The following is a 17,300-nucleotide window of genomic DNA, read 5'->3' on the forward strand; positions in this document are numbered from 1 at the left end:
CTTATCCTTATCACGTGAACATAAAGCAAATCAAGTTAGTTTGTGTTCATTAACACGAGACAGCATAATGATTCACTCAACCTATGATTCACTCAACCTTTGTGTTGACTTTTTAGCATGTCATTCTCAGGTAATCTACTTTAGCTATGCTTCCGCAATAAAAGAAATGTTAGAGGTCGAGCATGGAAACTAAGGAATAAAGCATATAGAGTACGAAGATCAGACTCTGACCTCTTGGTAACTCGCCACGTCAAGCCGCACTTTGACGGGGTGTTACAAAATAAAAAAAATAACATAAAGTTTAACGAGGAATTCATACTTGACATAATGACGCTCAGCGAAAAATGTTTTGATGAATTCATCTTTTGCCTCAACAAGATTCTGTCCAAATATGATCTGCCAGACAGGAAAAAAATTAACTACATACAAGCACTCATTAAGAAAAAAGTTGATTTTCTTCTCAAATAAAGGTCTTTGTCACACTACATTCAAGTTTAACTTCTTAACGTTTATCCTGTCAAAGAAACATAACATAATAAGATAATAAGATGCAACTTGATAAACTACATCTAGAAAGTATTTGTATAAATATGATCACAGTACTATTGATTTACTACTGAGTAGTAGGGATGACATTGGATCGGGTTTGGGCTGAGTTAGGTAATTCCAGACCTGAACCCGATTAAAAAAACCCAAACCCGGACCCGTCGAATCTCCATTTAGTTATTAACTAGCGGGTAAACAGGTTTTTCGACGGGTATCCGGATCCCCATTTATTTACGAACTATCGGGTAAACAGATTTTTCCACAGGTATTCGAGTCTGTATTCGAGTATACGGGCCGAGTAATCGAGTATATGGGCCGAGTAATCATGTTTAAGGCTCGGGTTATCATGTTTATGGGCAGGGTATATGGACTCACGTCCACATATTAATAAGTAGGGATTACATTTACAGGCCGGTTTGGCCCAAATGTGTCGAAATGAAACTTGCAAAAAACACATAGTTTTATTTTACAATTTTTTTTCATGTCCTGCTTTATTTTCAGTGTTATATCTAAAGTTAGAGAGTAATTCTTTGAAAGATTTTTTTTGGAGAATTCTCTTATGACTATTGTCGCTATCATAATCATTGCTCTACTTGTTGGTGGCGTGTTTATACCCTGGATAAAGTCGGTTAAATTTGCTGACACGTCAGTTTGGGAACTAGCCCGTCTAATTTTTCAAAATTCTTATAAATAGGGTGATAATAGATCCATTTTTCACTAAAGTTTTTGATCTATTCATTTTTTAAATGTATTAATTGTTTGTACAATACAATTGTTAATGCATAAATATGAGTGAATTTATCAAATAATTAAATGAAAATATCATCTTCATACTAAATAGACAAAATTTCATTCCTCGTCCCTGAACTTTACATCGATTTTGACTCCATGTCCTTTTTCTTTTTTTTTTGTGCATTCCTCGTTTCTAAACTTTAAAAAGAGTACATCCCTCGTCCTCCCCGTCTACTTTCTGTCAAAACCTGCTGTTACCCCTTATCACGTGCATATCATGTGAAGGTAAAAAAGTCATTTTATCCCTAACATCTATTCATTTTATCCTTAACATCTATCTAAATCACCACACCATCGCCTAACATTATTCCCCAAATCCATATCAACCCTAATTTCATCTTCATCACCATTCATGCATATCTTCATCATCGTTCATCCAAATCAACTCTAATTCCAAATTAATACTCATCATCATCATTCATTCATCTTCATCTTCATCTAGTAGCTTGTTCATCACCATAGTTCATCTTCGTCCGGTTTGACTTTCTTTGACTTTTTAGTGGGTTTTGATTCTGAAGTGTTTTTATCAAATCTGAAAAAGTAGAAACGTTCACAATCATCTAGTGATCATTTCCTCAAAATTTCAGGGATTAATTTGTCCATTTGATAGGGTTTTTCTTAATTTTTTGGTCCGAAAAATATGACACAAAAACCGAATTTGTTTGTGACCTTGGTGATGTTTTTGGAAAAACTGAAAATGGAGATTTGTTGATATGATTAAACCACATATTTCTGCAAGTTTTTGTCTCTTAATTTGAAGTTTTTGTTTTTATCTATTATTTTATTTTATGCAGATACAATAGAGAAGGTAAAGAAGAAGATGAATCATCACTGATCAGTTTACTGGATCTTTATCATCTTTGAGTGGTTTGAAAGAATTAAGATGGGTTTATTTGGATTTTAATTTATTTAATGAAATACCTTATGATTTCTTTCATGGTCTTGATAGTTTAGATGTTATGGATCTTGATAGTAATCCACTTAATGCAACTACCGGTTGGTCAATTCCTGCTGATTTACAGAACTCTGTTCAGTTGCAGAATTTATCATTGATGAGTTGTAATTTGGCCGGACCTTTGCCTGAGTTTTTAGGAAGTATGTCATCTTTAGGGGTTTTGAAGTTATCTATGAATCGAATTACGGGTGGTATTCCGTTGAATTTCTATGAATATGTTATCAGGATTCTTTGGTTAGATGGGTTTATGTTTTGAGTTGATTGAGGTAGAAAGTCATAATGGAGAAGAAAGGGTGAAGAATTGGGGTAGAAGAAGACAAAACAATGATAAAAATACCCTCACATGATATGCACGTGATAAGCAGGGACGTCTTATGAATTTTTAAATCCATGTTCGAGACTTCAAAACGGGCCCTTATAAACGTTAAATTTTCGATACGTATTCATATAAAAAATAAAAATAAAATTATCATTATAAATAAAAAGTGCGTAAAACAACCATAACAAAGTGTTTTATTCTTAAATAGTCGACATCTCATTATACATAAACTATCATTTAAATAAACCTACTCTTTTAGCATTTTTAGAAGCAAAGTCATTGATGAACTCTTTATAGTCAATATGCTCCAATAGGTCGTTCTCAATAGCTATCACCGCCAGCCCATTAAGTCTATCCTGTGACATGGTAGACCATAAATAGTTCTTCAACAACTTCAGTTTTGAAAAACTTCTTTCTGCAGATGCCACGGTTATTGGAATAGTCAACAATACTCGATAAGCAATTATCACATTAGGAAAACAATTGATTTTATTCAAGTTTTTCAAAACATCGGATGGTCCCATAGTTTCGCTAGGCAAGAATGTTCCAATCGACCTCAACTCCATATAGAGTTCATTTGCATCAATATCTGATTTTCCATTGTTATGCAGAGCAACTTCAAGATCAGTGCAACATTTTTTAAGATCATTTTCATCCATGAACTTCAACTTATCATATGCAAATAGAAAACCAAACACTTTTTCATACTCTTCGTATTGTTCAAATCGTGTTTTAAGAGAGGCAATCGCTTGATCAACAATATATAAGAAATAATTAACTCTAAACGACTCCTCGGTAGATAATATAGCATCTTGATCCCCTGAGTTCTCATCAAATTGTTTTTTCCTTCGAATCACACGCTTTTGAGGGAACACTCGATCAACAAGAAACGACTCAACGAGATTGACGATCGTGAAGAGTGAACGGCAAATTGCAGAAAATAATAACCTTATGAATCGCTATTCGCTGCAAATACGATTCAGGCAATTGATGGAAAAGGAATATACGCAATGGACTAATGGGTATTAGGTTTTTATTATAAATTTACTATTTACTATATGTAACTAATTAAATAGTAATGTGTATTTTATGTATGTAAGCCCACTTATTATTTAGCCCAAAATAAATTTGCATTTAATATGATTTTTGTGAAACGGATACATATACATATATAACAGATTTTTTAAAATTTAGGGCCCTTCAAAAATTTCGGGCCCTGTTCGACTGCCTATACTCGCACACCTTTTAAGACGCCCCTGGTGATAAGGGATAACGGCAGGTGTTGACAGAAAGCAGACGGGGGACGAGGGATGTACTCTTTTTAAAGTTTAGGGACGAGTAATGCAAAAAAAAAAAAGAACAGGGAGTCAAAATTGATGTAAAATTCAGGAACGAGAAATGAAATTTTGTCCACTATAACAAGTTATGGCCGAGGTTGACGAAATAAGAACGAAGTGTGCAAATGATAAAACATACGGACGATCCACTTGATTATGTGTGAATTTATTTTTTATTTTTTACTATTTTTTTTGAGAAAAGGAAAGGAAAAATATACTACTACCAAGTACCAAAGGTATCCACGCAGACACACACAGATACACTTCATCCCTGCATCTCATCCTAATTACACACATATGGTCACAATCCAATCAATCATCCATCCATGAATACCCTTCAACAACAATCACCCAATCTTACTCAATTCATAATATACCCATCACTTTCTTCCCCAAAGCCCTAAAGTTGTAATCTTTTTAATCTGATTGCAAATATGGAGGGCACTTTTCTCCCCAATAGACCTGCTCTTCCACTCCAATTAACAAAACCAACACAATCAAACCCACAACAAAGATTAGGGTTCAACCCCAAAACTTTGCCACCACAACCACCATCTCCACAATCTTTCACCATTGATCCACTCTTGCAACACCTAATTCACCTTTCATCTCCACCACCCACCACCGCCCACAAACAAAAACCACTTCAGTCAGTGAAATCAAGCAATACCCAGTTCACAGCTATTCACAATTCTTCAAGAAAACATGCTTTCAAAAGAACCCATTTTCAGAAACCTTATTCAACTTCACTTCTTACACTTGAAGACCCAAAGCTTCAATTGTTGGAAAATGATGATGGGTCACTTGAGTTTCTTTCAAAAGAGTGTAAGTTAATGCTAGATTGTATTTTAGAACAATCTTTATTTAATTTGAAAATGTATCTTTGCTCGGTTAAGTCTAAGTTGATTGAAATTGATTTGGTTAGTCTTATGAAAGGATTGGATCATTTAGGTGATTGGGAAAAGGCCCTCTGCTTGTTTGAATTTGTGGCTGAGAATTCAAAGACTAATAAATCTTTTAATCTTGAAAACAATGCTGTTGAGTTAATGGTGAAAATATTGGGTAGGGAGTCACAACATAGAATTATGTCAAAGTTGTTTGATGAGTTTGATATTGTGGATCATTCGCTTGATGTTCGAGCTTTCACTACGATAATTCATTCGCATTCGTGTATTGGAAAGTACGAAAAAGCTATAAGCTTGTTTGACCGAATGAAGGCTATTGGGATACTGCCTAGTTTGGTTACTTACAATGTGATGTTGGATGTTTATGGCAAAACGGGTCGTTCGTGGGGTAAAATATTGGATCTTTTGAAGGAAATGAAAACTGAAGGGCTTGAATATGATGAATTTACTTGTAGTACAGTTATATCCGCATGTGGTAGGGAAGGATTGTTAGAAGAAGCAAAGAAGTTTTTTGAAGATTTAAAAGCTCAAAACTACAAACCTGGAACTTATAGTTACAATTCGTTACTTCAAGTGTATGGTAAGGCGGGTATGTACTTAGAGGCGTTTAATATCTTAAAAGAAATGGAGGAAAACAAGTGCCCGCCTGATTTAGTGACTTATAACGAGCTTGTGGGTGTGTATGTAAGAGCGGGATTTCATGAAGAAGGAGCGGCTTTAATAGACACCATGACTGCAAAGGGTGTAAAACCGAATGCAATCACATATACAACGGTTATAGATGCATATGGGAAATGTGGAAAGGAAGAAAAGGCGTTGAATTTATTCAATTTGATGAAAAAATCTGGTTGTGTGCCTAATGTTTGTACTTATAACTCGATTCTTGGAATGTTTGGTAGAAAATCAAGATCGGAAGATATGATGGAGATTCTTGTTGATATGAAAACGAATGGAGTGAAACCTAATCGTGTCACTTGGAACACAATGCTTGCTATGTGTGGTAACAAAGGTATGCATCGTTATGTGAATTGGGTCCTACGTGAGATGAAAAGTTGCGGTTTTGAGCCGGATAGAGACACATTTAACACATTGATAAGTGCGTACGGGAGATGTGGTTTGGAAATTGATGCTAATGAAGTTTATCAAGAAATGATTAAAGTTGGGTTTAATCCTTGTATTACAACTTATAACGCACTTTTGAATGCTTTAGCCCGTAAAGGAGATTGGAAAGCAGCCCAATCGGTTATTTTAAACATGAAAAGTAAAGGGTTTAAGCCTAGTGAAACTTCTTATTCTTTAATGCTTCATTGTTACTCGAAAGGGCAAAATATAAAAGGGCTTGAATTGATGGCAAAAGAAATATATGAAGGTCGAATCTTTCCAAGTTGGATGCTTTTGCGGACGCTTATTCTTGCAAATTTCAAGTGTAAATCACTTATTGGCATGGAAAAAGCATTTCAAGAATTGCATAAACATGGGTACAAACCCGATCTTATTATATTCAATTCAATGCTTTCGATTTATGCAAGAAACAAGATTTATGACCAAGCTCGCAATATGCTAAATCAAATTTACAATAATGGGTTGCAGCCGGATATTGTTACTTTCAATACATTAATGGATATGTATGCAAGAACGGGTGAATGTTGGGAAGCTGAAGAAATCCTAAAAAACATACAGAAATCGGGTCGAAAACCTGATCTTGTATCATATAATACTGTAATTAAGGCGTTTTGTAGACAGGGTTTGATGGATGAAGCTAGAAGGGTACTTTTGGAAATGACAAATAATGGTATTCGGCCGTGTATTGTTACGTATAACACGTTTGTTGCTGGATTTGCAGCTCAGGGGTTGTTTTTGGAAGTTAATGATGTGATTAGCTATATGATTGAGCATAATTGTAGGCCGAATATGTTAACTTATAAGACGATTGTGGATGGATATTGTAGAGCTAAGAAGTTTCAAGACGCGTTAGAATTTGTGGGAAATATTAGAAAAAACGACACTTCTTTTGATGAGCAGAATTTGCGAACACTCGCTTCTATTGCTCGGGCAAACGTTGTGTGATGACCATTTCAAATGAGTTGTTTTTTTTAGCTTTTTTGTTGTTGTTTGGGATTGTATTGACGAAATTGCCCTTGAAGGTGAGGGTTTTTGCTGTGATAATTCAAGATTTAGGGATATTGTAGCCAAGGCAATGACGAGCTTCATTGAAGGTATTTGAACTTCATTTTTCTTCATTTGTCAACTGAGCTTTTTATCTTTTATATACACGGTAATTAAAACGTTAATTATATAGTCCAAATCTTAAAATGAAGTAATGTCAAATTGCTACTTTTATTTTTTTCTTTTCTTTATTGAATCTTTGGTAACATGTGCATATCATAATCATAATGATCTGATATATTTCTGCAAAATAAATTATGCAGTTTTATATGTTTCGGATCAAATTTAGGTGCATATATTATGCCTTTTTGCCCTTGAGGTAGACACATAACCTCTCAAATTTTACATCAACATAACATTGTTTTAGATGTCTGACACTCGAATATCTGTAACTGCAAGTTTGCAGTAGTTGTCTTAGACATGCCTCTTTGTACAAAGAATACACTAAGTTAAAAGTTCTTGAAATAGAATTTACTAAAGTTTGACCTTAAAGTCAAACTTTGACCTCTTTTCAGCCTTATCAAGCAATTACCGGAAGACCGAAAAGTCAACAGGTCGAATCATACGTGTGCTTGTAGACTTTTTTTTTTTCCTGTTATATAGACTGTATGCATGTATTATGGTATTTTCATTTTTAATCAATTTGTTATTTGCAGGGAGCAATGTTTCAAGCAACATCAAAGATGAAGAGTGGTTTGTTTTTCGAGATTTTCAAATCGACTTTTTATAATATATATAGAGTGAGTATCGTCGAGAACTCTCTTGGGTCTCTTTTTTGTATGTAATTAGTTTACACCGATAGAGTTTAATGTAAAGGCCTGAAAGTTATATTTATGTAGTTACATAAGAACTGATGAACCATTTGCTCGAAATGGGCTTTTGGCATTTATCATCTGCTGTTGAATTTCCTAACAATCCTGTTATGAATACTTGTAATTTTATCTAAAGAATGTTATATACCTTTATATTTTTAAGTGTGTTATGATATATGGACATATGATATTATGATCTACCTTTTGGTTGTTTAAAATAATAAAAAGGTTTTTCGAGATTTGTACTATAATGTTGGTTTACATGAAGTATAAAGCTTGGAACATAGTAGCACCATAGTCTCAAAATTGACCCTTTGAGCAGCCCATATCTTTCTGAACATGTATAAACCTAATTATGTGTGTAGATGTATAACGTGATGATAACAACCTACTTTTTTCTAAGAACAAAATATTACATACTTTTTGGAAAATGGTTATATAAAAGTTTACTTTCTGCAACTTTTTTTTTTTTTTTGTCAATTTACCGATATAAAGATGTGTTCGCTTGCCGCTGTGCGAACCAAAGGCTGCCTTCGCACAACCCTTGAGCGATCCCGTTAACTCACACATATAATGGAAGGACGACCCAGTGAACTCACACAAAATATTGGGAGAACGAACCAAACAACTCTTACAAAATACAAGGGTTGTGCGAAAGGCAACCTTTGGCTCCACCTAGTTCATTTAGGGGAGAACGACCTCGTGAACTCACAAAAAAAAGGGGGAGTCGGGGAGATGATCCTATAAACTCACACAAAATATTGAGGTGAACGACCCAAGGAACTCGCCCACACTTTTGTTCGCACAATGACACGCCAACTTGAGCGAACACATGTTTAAATCGGTCATCTATCAATTTCTTCGTAACAACTTCATTCGCACAAATGTATATGTGAACCAATAGTGTAAATTGACAAAAAAAAAAAAATATTCCATAGATTTAATTAATTTTTTAAAAATAATGATGATCGTACATAAGAATATGATTAAGTTTATAAATTTAACTTTATTTCATATTTATAACTTATAAATTAAAATTCTCGAACATAAACAATCATATGAAATTATATAAAAAAAATTCCATGGTTAAAGTTATATGTATTTAAGAATTAAATATGAAAATTAAAAACAATGTAGGTTCTTTTGCCTTTGAAACCATGTTTTCGTAACGGGGGATGATTCTCACACACACTTTTTTGATCCTCACACATCAATTTAAAGAAATGGAGTATTATTAGAAGAGTAAAAGGTTAAAATAGGTGTGTGAGGATAAAAAAAGAGTGTGTTAAAATCATCCCCCTTTCGTAATGGTTGTCAAACACTGTGTATTTTTTTAAAAATAAAAATAAAAATAAAGATAAAGATGTGGAATCATCAGGCCAACTGCATTTAGAAGGAAAATGTATATAGCCTTAACTTTTGTGATCGACGGTCCTAATTTGCAACATCACGTATTATGTAAAATGTAATATGAGTCTTTATTATTATTATTTAGATTAATCAAACGACTCATATTGATGTATCTGCTTTCCTCCAACTGCTCTCAAAACCTTTACCTATAGATAGATAAATAAATAAATAAATAAATAAAATCTAATCTTTATCCAGAGCCGGTCCTGTCATTTTTGATGCCCGGTGCATAAATATAAAAATATGCCTCTTTAATTTTTGTAAGCAAATAGTAATATTATACTATCTTTATAAATATAAGTATAAATAAATGGTTATAACCTTGTGTTAAATTTTATGTTTTATTTAACTGAATATATGTTATAATACATACATTTATAGAAGAATATAGACACTAAAAAAATATAACCTCACTTCAAGTCAACTTGCAAGGTTTATTAATACATGCTACATATGTTCTATTAAGAAATATTCATTTAAATCCTTAATTTTATTTGAAAACCAAGAGCTAAACTCAGCATTTGGATTAAAATAATCAATGACTAGAATTAAAATCAAATGTGATTTGACGGATCCATTACATGTGATTGTCATGACAATCACATGTGATTGTAAGATCCAAATCATACGTGGTTGTATGATTCTCAAACAAAATTAAGAATTCAAATAAATATTTCACTTATTATAGTTTGTAAAAATATCACGGTAATATTAATATATTCATTTAATTGGATTTCAAATATGTTTATATATTAATATTAAAATACTTTTTTATTAATTTATTAATTTAAACTATATCTTTTAGTCTAGATATAAATTGACACAAACTAAATAACATACGAGTACATTATATGGTCCTATTTTATTTTGTATTACAAGTACAAAAGGTTCTTTAATTCTTTAATATACTCACATACAGTTCTACTCGTATATAATTACAATAAAGGAGTATTAATAAAAAAGTTTTAAATAAAAAAATCTAAAGAGAAGGGTTAATATGTAAGTTAGTATAATAGTGAAGGGGTAAGTAGCAAAAAAGTTAATTGATCGTGTCAGGGAATCACCTTCATCAAATTTTCCCCAAAATTCTCTGCAACATTCTAACCCCATAAAACCTAAATGAAGCTTTTAAGTTTGAGCCAAGAAATAAAAATTAACCATCTAAACATACTATATATATAAGTATCATGTAAAATAATTAAATTGTTCAAAACTCGATTTTTACACACTTACACATCTCAAATCTGTAAAAACTCAAGAACAACCATTGAACACATGATGCCCTCTCTTTCATGATGCCCAGGTGCGGTTGTGCCTCCAGCCCCACCCCAGGTGTATCAGAAAGATATTTTATACTCGGGAAAATCATGATGTGATTCAATACTTGGTGCTCAAGTATCAGGTGCCTTAAAATTTATCTTATGACAATTATACCCTTACCCGTCCTGCCCAAATTTCCCATATTAACCTTCCGCTGTTATCATTCAACTAGCAGCGAAACATAACCCTAATTCTCAACGCTATCATCAGAAATACAAAACCCGGCCGTCTTTCAACAACTTTTCAAAACCCTAATTCCTTCGCTCTCCGTTAACAATGGCAGATCCGGAGAGTAAGGTTCCAAGTGAAAGTTCATCATCTGCACCACCAGAAACAGATTCTTTAAGCAAAAAGTAACTTCCTTATTAACATCTTTTATTTTCAATTTTCTTAATTGATGTCAGTTATAGGTTGTAATGATTATTATATTTACATACTCCGTATCTATTGTTTGTTTATGAAGTGCTCGAAAGAAGGAATTGAAGAACAAACAAAAGGAAGAAGAGAGACGGCGTAAGGAAGAAGAGAAGGAGAAAAAGGTTAATTAATTCAGTTTTATTTTTTATTTATAATTTAATAATTTGTGTAGTTAGGGTTTGGAATTTGAATAAACATTTGGATATTCATTGAGATAAACTAATAGGCAGATAAAGGAATTATAAGGCTCTGCTAGTTTTCTATTGTGGAAATTGGACATACTACTGTAGGTTATCAGACTTTTTGTTATTCTTAGACCTAAGTATCATGTCTGCTTTTCAGGCTGCTGCTATGCCAAAATCACAGAAGCAGGCTGCTGCAGACGATGAAGACATGGACCCAACGGTATGTATATCTTTTATATCTATCTTGTATAAAAGCTGTGTCCAACTATTTAAACTATTTCTTCAGTACCTGTATCTTATTTAAAGCTTTAAAAACTAAAGAATGACGTTTAGTGTCTGTTGAAAACTGCAAAGGTCCACTCAGGTTTATCCTTAATATCTACATGTCACCGCAAGACGTTACTCATACAACATTATAACTTAATTAACGTTTCTTTTCCATGTCATTGCTGTTATGGGACGGATGAAGAAAAATATATATTTGATTGAGAGAATTGTCATTATATTGATTGTCTGTATGATTACATGGATATCTAAATTAACTATCTTAAGGACTTGTTATATTAAAAGCAGCTCTATAAAGTTCTGTGTTACAGGAACAAATAACCTCTTAAAAGTGCACTTTCATTACTAATGTAGACTTTGTTTGTAAATTATGATTGATTGTTTTGCTATTTTTTCCATGCAGCAATATTTTGAGAATCGGCTGAAAGTACTTGCTGCTCAGAAAGAAACAGGGCTAAATCCATATCCTCACAAATTTCAAGTTTCAATGTCTGTTCTTGAATATGTAGACAAGTATGGAAATTTAGATAGTGGGGAACATCTAGAAAATGTGGAAGTATCTTTGGCTGGTTAGTAACACTAACTATAATGTTTTCAATTAATGTTGATAATATAATAATAATATTTGCACTTTTGCTAGGGCGACTAATGAGCAAAAGGTCATCATCCTCGAAGCTGTACTTTTATGATTTGAATGGTTGTGGTGCTAAAGTGCAAGTTATGACTGATGCAAGGTACCTGAAATCTATCTATATTGATAACTTGTGGATAAATTTTATTTAAAACTGCTTGAAGTGTTATGTTACGTGTTGCTGATCTGTTATACTCAAGGACTTAATTGTTCTTGCAATGCCTATTTAGATTAGAGGTCAAGTATTGGTTATGTAGCTACACAAAATTGATATTCAAACTTCTGTTTCAAACTTAGACGAGTTAAATAACATTATGTGTCCAAATTATTGAAGTTATTAATTAATTTTTTGTATCTATAAAGGGTCAACTTTAACTATTGTGTTTACATGTGTGTGTATATCTTGGTATCCCGACTCTTATGACAAGTCACATGTTGAAAGCTAAGGATTTGAGTCATAAGTTGAAAACTTTGTTTTTATTTACTGTAGCTTGTCTTTATATTTGTTAACATTTCTTATGAAGTTCGATTTGATATTTTTGTGAGTTGTTAACTACATAAAATATACACTTACTAATATATCTATGAGTTTACAGGATATCAGATTTGGACGAAGCTGAATTCTCTAAATTTCATTCTGGTGTTAAGCGTGGAGATATTGTTGGTATTGTAGGTTTTCCAGGTGTGTAACTTTTAATTGAAATTTTTGTTAATGCTATAAATGATTAAAGGATATACATTGATTGTACACTTGATAAAGTCTGACTCGCTAAACTTGTTCTTTTCTATTATCATCATAAGGTAATCAGTAATTGTCTAGTTTACTTATTTCTAGTTTTATTTGATCACTTATTGTTTGTTGCAGGAAAAAGCAAAAGGGGTGAGCTAAGTATTTTTCCAAAATCGTTCACGGTTTTATCATCTTGTCTTCATATGATGCCAAGGCAAAAAATTGCAGCTGTTGCAGAAAATAAAATTGCAGCTGTTGCAGAAAATGCTAATGAAAAGGTGTTACTTGCTACCTACGTATACCTGTTTAGTGTCTACTACGATTCGGTTCCTTACTGACTCGTTTTAATACAGAAAATTGACACGTGGACTCCAGGAAAAGGCAGAAATCCCGATGCCTATACTTTAAAAGATCAGGTATTTCATAACAATTTTTTTTTACCCTTTTATTATTTGTTCAGTAATTTTGAGATATATATATTATTCTCTATGGGCAAATGAAGATACTTTAACCCTAATAGTTAGCCATATATCAATTTAGGGAAACTGCTCTCAAACCAATGGAAAATTGCTCATCACTTTTTTTTATTTATTTAATTTTTTTTTTTTAGTATTGGTTAAAAGGCTATTATACGTTTCAACATGATACCCAACTTGCTGAATTATTTGTTATGTTACCTTTTTTTATGGCTCTACCTTTAACTATTATTAACATAATTTAATTGTGGTAGGAAACAAGATACCGTCAGCGCTATCTGGATCTGATGTTAAACGCTGAGATCAGGCCTATATTCAAGACCCGGGCCAAGATCGTATCTTATATCAGACGTTTTCTCGACAACCTGGATTTTTTGGAAGTAAACTAAATAACCATCATCATTTCATTGCCATAACTAAACTATGAAATTAGATTACTTTATAAATAATTATAATCATCTTTTGCTATTATTGATTACTTGTTTAGGTTGAAACACCCATGATGAACATGATTGCTGGTGGAGCAGCTGCTCGTCCATTTGTTACTCATCACAATGATCTTAACATGAGACTGTATATGCGAATCGCACCTGAACTTTATCTGAAGGAGCTCGTAGTTGGTGGACTCGAGCGCGTTTACGAGATTGGAAAGCAATTCAGGAATGAAGGAATTGATCTGACTCATAATCCCGAGTTTACTACATGCGAGTTTTATATGGCATATGCCGACTATAATGACCTAATGGAGCTAACTGAACAGATGTTGAGCGGTAAGTGTTCAAATTTGACTTTAAATTATTGTATGTTTACTTTGTTAGAGGTGGAAAAATACTATACCTGCCAAACGGGTCAGGTTGGGTCGGTTTGGGTAACGGGTCAAATGGTTTTGGGTTGAAATGGGTGTGGGTCAAGCGGGTAAAAATTTGAAACGGGTCCAAACGGGTCGGTCTGGGTAATGGGTCAAGATTTGACCCGTTCTTTTTATATTTTGTATAAGAACCAATAGGTTGAAGAAAAACTCATTGGACCTTTTTTAAATTTAGGTTTACATTGTCAGGCCTGATTTTTTTCAAGACCCAATTGACCCGAAAGCTTGACCCATTTGACCCAAATTTGAGAGTATGGGTCTCAATTGCTAAGTATAAAAATACCAAGGTTCTGTAATGTGTTGAAACTATCAAGTTATGGATACTGGTTGAAATGGGTTGGGTTACTAATAGTTCATGGACACCGGTTAAAATGGGTTGGTTTGACAATTTTTATTATTAAGAATTGTGTAAATTTTTTAAGGAGGTTATATTCGTTTGGGTGACTTTGACATGTTCCTCTGTAAGTTAATTTTTTAATATTGATTGATCTGTTTTAATTGTTAGCACTTGGGAATTTAATTTTAATCCGAGTTTACCAATGTACAAGCTTGGTATCATTATAAAATATATTGTACATATCGTTTTATATAATATTGTATTATATTATATAATGTATCAACAATGAAATAGGCATGGTGAAGGAGTTAACGGGTGGCTACAAAATCAAATATCATGCCAATGGGTATGATACTGACCCCATTGAAATCGACTTCACTCCTCCATTCAGGTAATTTGCTTACTTACCTTACAGTTTCTGATTTAAGTTTACTACATACTTATCGATTAAGTATGTGTTTTTATATCCTAAAAAGTTAGTATGTTACAAAACTGCTTTTTACAAAAAGTTTAAGAGTTTTCTGATCTAGCGTTGAAGAGGTTTAGTGCGTTTGAATACATTTTAGTTGACTCAATAAATTTCAGTTGTTTGAACCATTTGACTTTTTTTCTTTCAGTCAAATCTTTTAGCTTAACACCATTGAACCATTAGAGGTAAACAAAAAAAAGAACTAAAAATTAAATCTTTACAAATCTATCTGTATATAAACGGGTTGCAATTGTTGCATTATTTATTTAACTTTTGTGCTAACTTGTTCTAAATATGGTTTGTAGACGGATTGAAATGATTGAAGGGTTGGAGCAGACAGCAAATCTTAGCATACCAAAAGACCTAGCAAGTGATGAGGCGAACAAATATCTTGTTGATGCGTGCGCTAAGTTTGATATCAAATGTCCCGCGCCTCAAACAACAGCACGTTTGTTGGACAAAGTAATGATTTTGTCTTTGATGTAATTTAGTTTATTTTTATGAATCAAATGGTTTAGGAGGGTTAAAATTGTCATTGTAACGATGCAACGTTTGTATTTTAATGATAATATGTTGCTAATTATTTGTTAAATTTGTGTGTACAGCTTGTGGGCCACTTTTTAGAGGAGCAATGTGTTAATCCTGCTTTTATTATAAACCATCCCGAGATAATGAGTCCACTTGCTAAATGGCATCGGTCCAAGCCAGGGTTAACCGAACGTTTTGAGTTGTTTATCAACAAGCATGAGGTATACTTCACTACTGTAATATTCTAGTTTGATTCAGCTTTTATTATTTTATATTATTTTGTATTATATTGTATTGATGTTCCAATATTATTATTTCAGCTTGCTAATGCATACACCGAACTTAATGATCCAGTGGTACAACGCCAGCGATTTGCCGATCAACTAAAGGTACCACACCACAAAAGTTTTATGTCCCATTTCTAACACATTTTATACATTATAGGTGTTTAATTTGATTCAACTGATATATAATAGAATATATGATATTGAAAGAGCTAACCAGTATAGGTTGAACGCTTTAAAAATAGTCTGGAGGACGTTGACCCATTTGAACTGTTATAGATGATACATAATTTGAAACATGATCAATTTACACGTGTTATCGTCAAACATTTCAGGATAGACAATCAGGAGATGATGAAGCAATGGCTTTGGACGAGACGTTCTGTACGGCACTTGAGTATGGTTTACCACCAACTGGTGGTTGGGGTTTGGGTATAGATAGGCTCACAATGTTGTTGACTGATTCACAGAACATCAAGGTATGCTTTTCTCTTTTCTTTATTTGGTGGTGGCAATATGGGTGGGTCTTATTAAGGTTCAGTCACAAGGATTTGGCTTGAAACAAGTTAAGGATTTGGACCCTAATCTTAATTATTTTTGGGGACAACAGGAAGTTTTACTGTTCCCAGCCATGAAACCACAGGACGAACCACCTGTCAAAGGTACGTACATACGCTGGAACACGTTTTGTTTGCATCAATTTTTATTACCTACACTTGATGAACTAAAAAAGTTAATGATCTGCACAGCTGTAGAGGCCCTGAAGATTTGAATTACTACATGGTAAATTCAGTTTTTGGTCACCAGAGGGTTATAGCGGCTCTCCCCATTTTTTGTTCAAAAGTATTCATGTTGGATATTGGTATGCATATGTGGAAACTTGTCATGAATAGCTTAGCGTTAGAGGTTTGATTGTTACTACTTGATGTTTATGTCATCTAAATTACAATATGTTTTGATAATCCTTGCAAAGAGGTCACTTTGTTAGCCTGGTAAAATCTTCTCAGACAAGTTATTGACTTGATTATGCTTTAATTATTTTTAGCAGCACATGAATTATTTTAATCATGTTGGTCTCAGATATGAAATTATTCCAATCCTTTGAAGGATGGCCCTGACTCTTACCTTCAGATGACGTAGTAAATTATAACGAAACCACTTATTGACTATAAAGCTTGGAGATGTATATCTGATATCTGGTTATGTTCTTTTGACAAATTGGTAGACAAATGCACATGAATGTGGTCTCGTATGATGCAGTTGTAGAATGACTAGAAATAAGAACCGACAAAGATAAAAAGTTCAGAGAATGTATCTGAGTATTAGAATGGCTCAAACTGAAAATTGAACTCGTAGTAAAAGTTGGAGGTTTTATTTATTTATTTTTTTCTGAATACTTTGGAGTGAGACAGTGAGTTATTGAATAAAGTCAATTCTTCGAACGTGGTGGTCATAATAATCAGTGCTTGAAAACAGGTTTATCGCTTAATCTCAATGCCCACAATGATAATTTGGCCAAATTGATTCA

General features: G+C 33.2%; 2 protein-coding genes across 2 annotated transcripts; both read left to right on the forward strand.

Annotated features, from left to right (window-relative positions):
- The first annotated feature begins 4,208 nt into the window (after positions 1-4,208).
- On the forward strand, positions 4,209-8,002 carry LOC139890665 (uncharacterized). Its single transcript, XM_071873568.1, has 2 exons — positions 4,209-7,070; positions 7,677-8,002. Exon 1 carries the CDS (start codon positions 4,384-4,386, stop codon positions 6,919-6,921), a length of 2,538 nt encoding a protein of 845 aa, XP_071729669.1. The 5' UTR covers positions 4,209-4,383; the 3' UTR covers positions 6,922-7,070; positions 7,677-8,002.
- A 2,742-nt stretch (positions 8,003-10,744) lies between these two features.
- Positions 10,745-16,859, forward strand: LOC139894297 (lysine--tRNA ligase, cytoplasmic-like). The gene is made up of 17 exons (XM_071877510.1): positions 10,745-10,915; positions 11,026-11,101; positions 11,322-11,384; positions 11,853-12,018; positions 12,090-12,183; positions 12,677-12,762; positions 12,946-13,088; positions 13,164-13,226; positions 13,541-13,666; positions 13,774-14,056; positions 14,786-14,882; positions 15,266-15,422; positions 15,566-15,709; positions 15,809-15,877; positions 16,108-16,251; positions 16,383-16,434; positions 16,522-16,859. The coding sequence occupies exons 1-17, from the start codon at positions 10,839-10,841 to the stop codon at positions 16,542-16,544; spliced, it is 1,863 nt and encodes a 620-aa protein (XP_071733611.1). The 5' UTR covers positions 10,745-10,838; the 3' UTR covers positions 16,545-16,859.
- The last annotated feature ends 441 nt before the right edge of the window (positions 16,860-17,300 follow it).

This window comes from Rutidosis leptorrhynchoides, chromosome 2, assembly GCF_046630445.1.
Source record: "Rutidosis leptorrhynchoides isolate AG116_Rl617_1_P2 chromosome 2, CSIRO_AGI_Rlap_v1, whole genome shotgun sequence".
NCBI classification, from domain to species: Eukaryota; Viridiplantae; Streptophyta; class Magnoliopsida; order Asterales; family Asteraceae; genus Rutidosis; species Rutidosis leptorrhynchoides.

What these genes read in the sequence shown, in the direction of transcription:
- LOC139890665 (XM_071873568.1), top strand. Translation starts at nt 4,384, where the DNA reads ATGGAGGGCACTTTTCTCCCCAATAGACCTGCTCTTCCACTCCAATTA.
- LOC139894297 (XM_071877510.1), top strand. Translation starts at nt 10,839, where the DNA reads ATGGCAGATCCGGAGAGTAAGGTTCCAAGTGAAAGTTCATCATCTGCA. An exon ending in GACTTCACTCCTCCATTCAG is followed by an intron (nt 14,883 to 15,265) that starts GTAATTTGCTTA and finishes TATGGTTTGTAG; the next exon opens with ACGGATTGAAATGATTGAAG. An exon ending in CAGCACGTTTGTTGGACAAA is followed by an intron (nt 15,423 to 15,565) that starts GTAATGATTTTG and finishes TTGTGTGTACAG; the next exon opens with CTTGTGGGCCACTTTTTAGA.